The sequence below is a fragment of the Chelon labrosus genome (genome assembly GCF_963514085.1).
Source record: "Chelon labrosus genome assembly, chromosome: 1".
Classification (NCBI taxonomy): Eukaryota; Metazoa; Chordata; class Actinopteri; order Mugiliformes; family Mugilidae; genus Chelon; species Chelon labrosus.
The window spans coordinates 589,187-601,388 of record NC_140337.1 but is presented as its reverse complement, the minus strand read 5'-3'; the positions used below and the strand labels follow the sequence as shown (position 1 = coordinate 601,388).

Here is a 12,202-nt window from a genome sequence, read left to right as displayed (position 1 = left end):
TCCTCACAGCTTGCTAGTTGTCTGGATTGGCATCCCACTCACCCCCCCAGGTTTCTCCTCTCTGACCATTTTTGAACTGGCTGAAAGCTAGGTGAAATCAAGCACTGCCAAGATGGTGACAGCCAGAGACAACACGCTGAGCTTCAAAACCGCTTGTCCATCTTTAAATATGCAGTCAATGGTATGAAGGTACATACAGTCAGATTCAATCCTCCATTCCATCTCATCCAAAAACTTGTGAAAAAGTGCTCTGCTTTATTCAGCATCCGGTTTGTTAAGGTTCTCAGTGATCCAGGTCAACTGGACAACAACTGGACTTGTTGGGCTCTACAAGTCCAGTTGTTGTACAGAGGTGATTCTATAAATTATTGGGACAAATTTTCACTAGACTTGATCATGGACAACACACTGCTCTGCTAGCTAAGTTAACTAATGTTAAACAAGATCACATGGTCACTTATCACATGATGTCCCTAAGTGATACTAATATAACATAATAATTCAGAGTGGAACACCAAGTTTTCTGTACTCTCTAAAAATAACACAAACTCCCTCGCTTCACTTGATTTAATTGGCTCCATCGTTTAATGACGTAAGAAGAGTGTTTTATGGCAAAGGTATTCACATTTCTGCTCCGTTCTGTGGCTTCGATGACTGCAATTCCAGATAAAAGCATCTAAAATGTAAATGAAGTGCATAATTCCAGTCTTCATAATGTTATGCATCTCAAAAGGGATTAGTTAAAGTTCATTACTCAGCAACGCTCCAATGTGAAGAATCTAGACAGTGAAAGTTTATACTTATATTGTTGTCCTTGTGTGCTATGTGCAGTTATTACTGTATTACTTTTTTACTACTGGCTGCAGGTACAAAAATACATTTCACTGTGCATTGTACTATGTATAACTGTGTGTGACAAATAAAATCTTATCTTATCTGAAGGCAGCTCATTTGTTACTTTTGGTTTTAGTTGGGTGCTAAAAGACAGGGCAGTGAATGAAATGTTTGAAAGGAGGAAAACATGAATGGGAATAAAAAGGCAGATGACCGTGAGGAATGAGCAAAAAGCAGGAGACAAATTGACATGACAGCTGCAGAAACATCATACATCTAACATGAAATCTTCTTCATCTCTTTGCAGGAGCGCCATGCTGATAGTCTGATCCAAAATCAACATTACCAGGTATGTATTCTGTCTGTATAATCAACGGATTTCTGTCGATCGAAAAATCAAACAGCAATGTATTGTTTGTGGCAAGTTAAACCCCATCCATATCACACATTCATATATCTTCTTCAGTCTCTGCTTCTGCTAACATCTTTATGTGTTAACATTTGATGCATCTTTGTCCTCAGTGATGGTGGAAACTCCAAGAATTTTGTAAAATATGAGGAACACTAAAGAATCTTCCACCTTCTTCTTCTTCTTCTTCTTTCTCTGGGTTTACATTGACATAGTATTCCACCAATATCCACAATAAAACTGGCATGTAGCCACCTCAATCAGTACAGGCCAATGAGAGAGAGTTTTTAGTCAAAGGTGATGTAAACCATTGATAATAGGATCTTCTAATGGCCATATAAATCTTCATTAGCCACAGGTTTCTTTATGTTTGTAATAAATCCATTCATTCTGAGCATGTTTGCTCCACATGGGATACACATCAGGTGATGACTTTTGAAAAGGGACAGAAACATGGAAGTAGAAAAACAACCAGTTGTTGAAAGTGTTTAAAAGATGAACCAAGCTGGAATCCGTGTGGACAGCAAAGGTAGAGACGTGGAGACATCTTGGTCATCTTCTTCTACTCTAGACATTTAGGACTGGAAAAAAAGTTTGTGGAAAAAGTTTTCGTCTTATTCCCTTCCTTCTTGTTTCTGTCATTCTCCTTCTCTTTCTTCTTCTTCTTCTCCTTCTTCTTGTTCTGCTTGTCTTCCTTCTTCTCCTTGTTGTTGTTCTTCTTATATTCCTTCTTCTTCTCCTCCATTTCCTTCTCCCCCTCCTAAAAAAGTAGTAAAAGTAGTGACTGATGTGAACACATGCATCTGATCAGATTATTATATTTTAGTCTCCATGGAAACAGTTCATCTCTGATCACAACAACTGATCAGGTTGGAGACATATTGTAGTCAATGACTGGATTCCTCTTGATTTCAGAACAAGTCTGGTCTCTTTAACTCTCATGAGGTATTTCTAGTTTAACAGGAATCATTTAATTTGTTTTAGCATTAACTCCATTAAAAACAGCTTTCATTCAAGGTTTCAAAAAGGGGGGTCAAAAATATTTATTTTATATTAAAACTACTGTAATTACACCATGATCTTGAAGCATTAGCTATTCTTCTTCCATCTTTGAGGAGGACAGATGTACTCTGCAGTGTCAATCAGAGCCAGTTCAACGTTGGCTTCTTTATCTCAAAAAGCCCTATAGACTGTGAATATTTACAGTGCATGTAGAAAGTATTCACAGCACTTCACTTTTTCAATATTTTGTTATGTTACAGCCTTATTGCAAAATTAATTTAATTCATTTTTTTTCCTCAAAATTCTACACGGAACACCCCATAATGACAACATGAAAAAAGTTTTGAGATTTTTGCAAATTTACTCAAAATAAAAAACTAAGAAATCACATGTACATAAGTATTGGGGCGTCTGCGGCTCAGTAGGTAGAGCAGATTGTCCACGAACCAGAGGGTTAGCGGTTCGATCCCCAGAATGTGCCACAAGTGTCCTTGAGCAAGACACTGAACCTACAGTTGCTCCCAGTGCGTGGCATGTGTATGTGCTTGTGTGAGCGAATGGGTAGATGTGTCTGTAACTGTAAAGCGCTTTGAGTACCAATAAGTAGAAAAGCGCTATATAAAAGCAAGGCCATTTAACATTCACAGCCTTTGCTCAAAACTTTGTTGATGCACCTTTGGCAGCAATTACAGTCTCAAGTCCTTTTGAATATGATGCCACATGCTTGGCACACCTGTCTTTGGGCAGTTTTGCCCATTTGTCTTTGCAACACCTCTCAGTTCAGGTTGGATGGGAAGCGTCGCTACACAGTCATTTCCAGAGATGTTCAATCAAATTCAAGTCTGGGCTCTGGCTGGCCACTCAAGGACATTCACAGAGTTGTCCTGAAGCTACTCCTTGCATATCTTGGCTGTGTGCTTAGGATCATTGTCCTGCTGAAAGATGAACAGTCGCCCCAGCCTGAGGTCAAGAGGGCCCTGGAGCAGGTTTTCATCCAGGATGTCTCTGTACATTGTTGGATTCATCTTCCCCTCCATCCTGACTAGTCTCCCAGTTCCTGCCGCTGAAAAACAACTGCCATCACCATTCTTCACTGTAGGCATGGTGTTGGCCTGGTGATAAGTGCCTGGTTTCCTCCAAACATGACGCCTGGTAAGGAGTGGCTTCCGTCTGGCCATTCTACCATACAGGCCTGATTGGTGGTTTGCTGCAGAGATGGTTGTCCATCTGGAAGGTTCTCCTCTCTCCACAGAGGAATGCTGGAGCTCTGACAGTGTGACCATCGGGTTCTTGGTCACCTCCTCTGCCCCGACCGTTCAGTTTAGACGGCCGGCCAGCTCTATGAAGAGTCCTGGCACTTCCGAACTTCTTCCATTTACGGATGATGGAGGGACCTTTGGAACCTTTGTGACCTTTAAAGCAGCAGAATTCTTTCTGTACACCAGATTTGTGGCTTCATGGCAAAAAATGTGAATAATTATGTTCATGTGGTTTCTTAGTTTTTTATTTTTAATAAATTTGCAAAAATCTCAAATCTCTGTTGTGTGTAGAATTTTTTGAGGAAAAAAATAATTTAATCCATTTTGGAATAAGACAGTAACATAACAAAATGTGGAAAAAGTGAAGCGCTGTGAATACTTTCCAGATCCTGTTATTAGTCATATGGAGCTCTCCAGTGCTTCTTGAATTCTGTGAGGTTCAAATCAGTTTTCTTTTCTGTCTATTGTAAGCCCATTCAGGTTGAGCACATTGTAGAAGACAAACTTCATTCATACAGTATATTATTTTCATTTTTTAAAATTAAAGTATTAGAAAGTATTGTGAAAAACAATTTATGTTTGTTTAGGTTCTTTATTAAAAAAAAATACCTGCTTTGCTGCATATGTACTAAGTTTAGTTTATTTAGTCAGTGGAGGAAAATGTTGTTGTCTCATTAAGTAATCAGCCAATGAGGCAGGCCAACCTCATTGATTTAAAGACCAAAGACAAATTTACCAAGCATTTGGTGCCCGGTGGGCGGTAATTCAAACACACACTAACACACAGCGTCCTCCCACGGTCAACACCTGTGATTGCCAAACAGGAAGGTCTGGCCTGCTGTCACTCTCCGCCTCTGCCAAAAATGAATAAATAAGTAAAACACAGACACCATTCACACATTTAAGTGACGGACAGACTCCTGCAACAGTCCTTAAAAATCGTGGAATGATATCAAACTGGCAGTCGGCGCTGCCAAACACAAGGTACTGGCGTTCCTGCATTTGTAGTCGCTGCCAGAGCTGAGGTGTCATAATAAAAGCGCTCAATCTTGGTTGATTTGTTTCTAAATTCTGACAAAAAAAAAATGAAAACTGGCCGTAAAGGACATAGTTAAAGCTACCAGAAACAATGTACTGTTTCTTTTGTACTTCACAAGAGCTGAAGGATTTTTCGCACAAACTATAATATAGTAGAATATAAATTTCTACAATGACGTGAAAGGACAAGAACTCTCAGTTGATATCAGTTTATACCACACAACATGCACAGAGTAACGAAAAGTTTTTTCACTTTAGCCCAGTCATCCTTCATATGAGCGATTACATATTAAAACATGTGAACCTTTCTGGAAAAAAAAAATAACAATATTTAACATCAGGCTGGAAAACAATGAATATGCAAGATAATGAACTGAAATGCACATTGATGTTTAATGCAGTTCGCAAAATGGCTAATCTGTGTTTACTGTGGTTCCAAAAAGGGGTAAAGTTTTTTTTTTTCTCCATCAGTTCTTCAGGAATACTGAGTCTGGATAGTTGATAGAAAGTAGTACAGTGTGCACATTTGTAACATAAAGCAGAACATACCAAGTAGAACAATATAGTACTGTTTTCTGTGGAATACAGTAAATCATTTTTTATAATTTAAAAATTAGATAAGAGTAAAATGTGCACAGAACAGTGTTTTATTAAATTCTTCTTCTTCTCATTTACAGTATGACAGTCTTCAAAGAGGAAAACTTGTGCTGTTTGGGTATTTTGTTTTGTTGTACTGATAAGAAACAAGCACCCCTCCACTTTAAGGGAGCACTGGCTCCAATAGGTAGATGTTCATCTGTGATGATGCTTGGCTGCTGACACATCCGTAGAATCCAAGCAGCCACTTGGTGGTACTTTCTCTGGGGGCCTGTGGCTGCTTTGTTCTACTGCTTTGTTGCTGTGGAGCATTAAATCGACTGGAAAGAGAATCGGAGAAGAAGATTACATCTTGGCTCGTCTTTTCAAACATTTTATCCCACATGGAGCAAACATGATCAGAAAGAATGGATTTATTCCAACTAGAGAGAAACCAGCAGATCAACTGTGGTTATTAGAAGATCAGATTATCAAAGGTTTACACCAGCCCTCTACATCTGATCAGATCACTGATCTGATTGAGGTGGTTATATGAGGCAGTTTTAATTTGGTCATCAGATGAATACTAGTGTCTATGTAAACACAAAAAACATCCCTTTGTCCAACAGTTAGAGCTGCAGCTGTTACATTAAGTTCATGGAGGCATTTTACACTCCTCAGTCAAATATTTATTTTTTGTTTTCTTATACACAAAGACAACACTGCTGTCACGCATTTGGACAAAATAATCAGATTAATTAACGGAAGTTGATCAGTGTCCATGTTCTCTACAAAGAAAACCAAACCTATCTAAACATAAAAAACTCTGAACTGTAAATCAAAACAAAGTATTTCTCGTCAAAATATGATAAAAACAATTAAATTAAAAAGAGAGAGAGAGAGAGAGAAATTAGAGTAACCCTGGCAACTGTGTCCAACAGGAGGTAATCCGGAACCTGGTGAAGAGGTACGTGGCAGCCATGATACGAAGTGCGAAGACCGATGAGGGGCTGACGGAGGAGAACTTTAAGGTGAGTGACCAAGAAGAGCAGCTGTTGTCATGGAAATATGTTGCCAATAAATAAATACTTTCTGTAGACTTCAGTTTGCAGAAATGTCAGGTTCAGAGTGACACTTTGGAAACCAGAACAACTTCCCACCCCTAAAATTATTTCTCCTTTGAGAACTGACTATGCTCAAGCAAAGTTCTACCGGACCAATCGAATAATTTGAGTGGGGCTTTATGCGGTCATGGACAGACACGTAACAGTGATGTAGTCATACATGTCAACTGAGTGCCGTGGACAATATAATTCTTTTCTGTCTCTACCCGGCTGACCTTAGGCAGATGGGTCCCTCCATATGAGCTGGGTTCTGCTCAAGCTTTCTTCCTGTTAAAAGGGAGTTTTTCCTTGCCACCGTTGCCTTCAGGCTTGCTCTGGGGGTTTCAGGCCGGGTTTTGTAAAGCGTCTTGAGACGATTTGTATCGTTATTGACACTATATAAATAAAACTGAATTGAACTGAATTGAATTGAATTGAATTTAATTGTGTCAGTTCAAACACACTTCAGGCTACTCGAGCTCTTTTCCTCCCCAAAATCTACATCTCTGATCAATGCCAACAGTTTAATCCATGGGGAGATTTTATTTTATTTTTCCAAATCTTCTGAACCATAAATTATTCCGATTGTTTCAGTGTGTTTCTCATGATGCCCTTGGAGCCCAGCCCGAGCCTTAAAGTGGAAAAAAAAAATCCTTAGGGTTTCTTTTTAAAAGCAAAAACAACATCAGGTGCACATTGATTTGTATCACTTTGATTACCCTTGGAGCGTTTGTGTGTGCATTTACTTGACTAATAAGGATTCGCAAGATTGTGTTTTTTTGTTAAATGTAACTAACATTAGGTGCACTCTGAAGTAAATCATTTTATTTTTGGATGAATAAAGCCACATGTGCAGTGTTTGGATCCCATATGGGCAGAGAGAGAGAAAAGATGTTTTAAAGAATGATGAACGAGAGTTAAACAGAGGTTTATGTTAATTTTCCGTAAATGCTACAGGCAGTGTTCGACTTGTTCAATGTTCAATGTTCAACAAGTGATCAGCGTTGTCATCCCGAGATGGCTTCTATGCTGAGCAACAAACTCACATGCTGCATGTTCGGAGCAAACAACAGGCTTGAATGAGCAGAAATTTAACCACTGATTAACTGGCCTTTTTTTTATATAAGTGTACGTATTTTCATAGTTTGTAAAGGACACTAAACAGTGAGAAATGCTATATATTCATCTTTCACTTATAATAATTAGTTTGATTTTAAAAGGAAAGCCACCATTTTTTATATACATGATGATTCACTAGTCATGTGGAATAATATTCACCTACATTTGACGAGAACATTTCTGCACTAAATCATGTTTTCAGTATTAGTTTCAACTGAGAGAGCTGTTGATTCAACTGTGTTTCATTGTGGAGATTGTGGTTTGTAGTACTGTTGAAATGTATTGTGTTATACTGACACAAGTTCCAAATACAGTTGAAACCAGATGTTTACATACACTGTGTTAAAAGACACATAAACCTTTTTCCCTCACTGTCTGAAGTTAAATCAGACTAAACCTCTCCTGTTTTAGGTCAGTTAGGATTACTTAAATTATTATTTATATTTGCTAAATGCCACAATAATGAGAGAGGGAATTTCTTAGTGATTTTTTTATTACTTTCTTCAAAGTCAGAAGTTTGCATACACCAAGATTACTATGTCTTTAAACAATGAAGGAAAGCCCTGATGATGATGGCATGGCTTTGGAAGCTTCTGATAGGTTAACAGACAACATTTGAGTCAATTGGAGGCACACCTATGGATGTATTTTAAGGCTACACCTCAAACACACTGCTTCCTTGTTTGACATCATGGGAAAATCAAAAGAAATCAGCCAAGATCTCAGGAAGAGAATTGTGGTGCTCCCCAAGACTGGTTCATTCTTGGGTACAATCAAGATGCTTGAAGGTGCCACATTCATCTGTTCAAACAATTATACTTAAGTATAGACACCATGGGAATGTCCAGCCATCATACCGCTCAGGAAGGAGACGGGTTCTATGTCCCAGAGATGAACGTGTTTTGGTCCGAAACGTGCGAATCAGAGCAAAAGCTAAAGACCTTGTCAAGATGATGGCTGAAGCTGGTAAGAGAGTGTCATTCTCCACAGTGAAACTGTTTTTGTTTTGACTATTGTTATTGTTATTTTGACTATTCTTATTGCATTTGTTTGTTTTCAGTTTACTTTGTTATGTTAGCCGCACATGTTCGAAATAAACTAAACTAAACTAAACGAGTCCTGTACCGACATGGGCGAAAAGGCCACTCAGCGAGGAAGAAGCCATTACTCCAAAAGCAACAAAAAAAAGCCAGATTACAGTTTGCAAATACACACGTCCTGTGATCTGATGAAACTAAAATGTAACTGTTATGGCCATGGCCATAACATGGCCACTGTTATGGCCATAATGAACACCATCCCAACTGTGAAATATGGGGGTGGTAGCATCATGTTGTGGGGATGTTTTGCCACAGGAGGAACTGGTGCACTTCATAAAATAGACGGCATCATGAAGAAAGAACATTATGTGGAAATATTGAAGCAACATCTCAAGGGCAGAGGGCTGCAGAGGGCGCCAATATCCCCACACAGTGATATGACAGATAATAGAAAACCATGTAGCGGCGCAGATTTTTTTGCCCAAGTGCTCGTGCTGCCCCCCTTGTGTCATGAAAAAATGCCACCTCGGGCGGCTGCCTAGTTCGCCCGTGCCTAAAACCACTACTGCATGAACTTAATCTAAATTTGCTCTTTCAGTAAATCACATTTATGAAACGATCTCAATCAGCATAGCCTATACCTGTAAAATAGTCAAACAGTAAACATGACCTATGTAACACAATCAAACAATCCTCTCATGTCCCTTTTTTTCCCCTTTTATTTTGTTTGTTTGTTTTCAACCCAAAAGGAGTGTTTACACACACACTGTAGAATTCAGTCCTCATGAACTTAAAGGTTCAGTCTGTCTGGAGGCCCTAACCGTCAGCTTTAGCGGGAGCAAGCAGTGGAGAAGAGACAATGGCACCATGAAGCCTGCTGGGAGCAGGTTGAGCAGAGGACATGCATGCTCCCTCACACTCAGTCCGTTCACTTGGTGCCTGAAATCCTTAGCAGTTCTGTCATAGATGAGTTTAGAGACCTGCTTTCTGTGACATAATTTGTCAATCACATCTGTAATGACTCGCGGCTCAAGGAGTGTGGATGCCACCGGCAAAGCTGATTTCAACCGCTGTGCCATCAAACGCTGGGCAGGACTGCTGTCCATTCTCTCTGTAGGGGTGTTTCTCCATTGCAATATTGCCTTCCATGCATCTTTACCATCTCTGAGTGCCTTCTTGCATAAATTCTTTGCAATTTTGACAGCTGCCTCTGCCTTTCCGTTGGCCTTGGGATGCCTAGGTGAAGAAGTGATATGCTCACCCTCCCACTCCTATTCTATCTGGTGTAATCTGAATTTGATTAGCACATTCAGCAGATTTGGATTAAGGTTTGGCCCAGTCAATAAACAGTCATTAAGGGAGGGGCAACCTTCCTCATGTGATGATGCCTCTCAGTTTTTTTGTCGCTTTATCTTCTTGGAGAACAGCATGATGTGGCATGTCGTATTTCATAGTCTCTGAATGTTCTTCTGCTGAGGTGTTCTCAGTTACATCCTCACAGATGCCTTGCTGTAGATCTGCGATGACATCATTGTATCTGGAGTACAAAGTTGCATCCATATTTAGTCTCCTCTTGAGGCCTTCAAACCGTCTTTTTGGAACTCTGAAATTGTCTGGGGGCACTGGTTTGTCATGTCGCCATGGTAACTCAACTTGATAGTGACCACTTTTGTAAGTTACAGTCTGTTCAAAGTTCTGTACAGCCTCGGTTTCTTCTGCGCTCTGGGTCTTTCCGTTGAAGATGCCCAGTGACTCCACCTCCCAGAAAGCATGTAACTGTTCTGAGATGTTTGTGTCCTCTTCTAGGCTGATGTGCATGCAAGTGGTGTTGGTTACACTGGATGACGAAATAGGCCCCTGCAGAGCCCACCCAATGCTGCTTTCTATGGCTACAAGTGATTCTGAGATTCTCTGGACCTTGCCAGATACCACTTGCCAGTAATAGTCAGCTCTTATTAGCAGTGACAGTTCTGGATCATCAGGACCATCCAATGGAAAATCAGCCAGCTGCAGACCCCTTCTCTTTAGCTCCCCTTGGATGAGTTCGCTGGGGACCTTTATCACCGCTGTGCACACTTGAGGTGTTTCCACTGCCTCAGTCTCAATTTTCTGTTCTGTATTCCACACATTTTGCAGTGATGCTTTCACAATGTTGCACTGTACTGTCACAGGAGCAGCAGATCTTTCCCTAGCACTGGTAATCCTAAAGCTTTCACCACACCTTCATGAATGAAGCTTCTTTGGCTGCCTCCACCCAACAGACAGCGTACGATTTTTCTCCCTGCTGGGCCCTCTGTCCATGCTTTCACTGTCTGGAGCAGCACTGTATTCTGTGTATTAGCCTTTGGTTTTGCTATGCTGGACACAGAAGATACAACAGCCTCCGTACTACCACTGTTCACACTTGTCTGGGGGTTATTTTGGTCACACACTGACTGGTGATGTCTGCGTCCACATAAAGAGGAAACGCTTTTAACTCTACAGAATTTTGTTATGGACCAGGGCACACGTAGCATCTTCCCAGCTTAATTTTTCTTTGCGAGCTGGCACAGAACTGTCAGGGCAATGTTCTGGTTTGTGGTTGGGACTATCACAATATATGCAGGTCTGTGGTGCTATGCTCGCTGTATGCAGTGCAGTAGCTGAGGGCATATTCCAACTTTTAGGTTTTCTTTCATAAGAGGGTGCTGGCTTACAGACAGGTCTATTATTTGGCAGAATGTCCCTTTGTGTGTTACCTGGTCTAGTCAGCTGAAGTGCTCTTTCTCTACTTTGAACCTCATGCTGAAGGAAATGAATGAGCCTATCGACCCGGGTTTTCAGTGTGATGATGCGGTCCTGGTAGTCCTGAGTGGTCGCGATCTCTGCACCCAGTTCGTCCGTTGGCGTTTCAGCCTCGATGCCATTGTCCAAGTCCGTTAAAGTTTCCTCCTTGATCACCAAAACTGACAGCATTTCACGGAGTTTGTCACAGTCGGGTCCATCCTTCCTCACCTCCTCTTCAATACGAGTCAACAGCTTCGTTGTGGAGGTGCGGATCGTCTTTCGTTTCTGTTTCCTCCTTTCATAGTGGTCGGCCATCTCCGCTGCTAACGATAGTTAACAGTAGCTTCCAACTTCCACAACGTTCACAGTCTTTCAGTCTTGAAATCCCGGGTTTCGGCAGCAAAAAATGTTGTTTCAAAATGTGTTGGAGCTTCTAAAGTAACGACCATTACAACTGCTTCTCATTCAAGGCGACCATATTTACTGACTTAACATATAAACACTGTTACAAGCAAGAAACAACAACAGCGACATAAACAGACAAAGAGGAAAAAGCATAGATCCGTTACCTAGCAACCATAAGATTCTTTTGTAGCAACTTAATGTCTAAATGCTACACTGTTGGAAGACAACACAACACATTTCTATTTCAAAATAAAAGCATTTGTTATTGTAACCTACTACTATTATTGCTAATCTATTGTCAGAGAAAAACATTTACAACACCCTCGCTTGTCTATAGCAGGCCTCACCACCAATGTGACTGCAGTGTACTCTGGCTAGCATTTCAGCATGCAGCAACTTGGGGATCACCACTCTTTGTCCTCTAAACAACACTCCATTTTGCACACTTAAGTCCTCTTTGATAGGCCAGTATTCTCTGACTGCCTGCTCAGTTTCGTCCTTGATGGCTGGCCAGGCCAGGATAGTAGCCTTCACAGATTGCAGCTGACTGTCCTTGTCCGTGTGTTGCTGTATCTGTATCAGTCTTTTGTCTGTGACATTAAGGTAGTCAGCCATGTTTATGTGCTCAATAGCCAGCTGCTCATTCACCAT

General features: G+C 40.6%; 1 protein-coding gene across 1 annotated transcript in view; it reads left to right on the top strand.

Annotated features, from left to right (window-relative positions):
- The window catches only part of trpc5a (transient receptor potential cation channel, subfamily C, member 5a), a gene marked incomplete at both ends in the record, with an annotated part of 99,857 nt that overhangs the window by 75,618 nt on the left and 12,037 nt on the right, over positions 1-12,202 (top strand). Inside the window, 2 exons of the mRNA XM_084541277.1 lie at positions 1,142-1,183; positions 6,060-6,149. Coding sequence (XP_084397403.1) covers positions 1,142-1,183; positions 6,060-6,149 — 132 coding nt within the window. The remainder of the gene's footprint in view (positions 1-1,141; positions 1,184-6,059; positions 6,150-12,202) is intronic.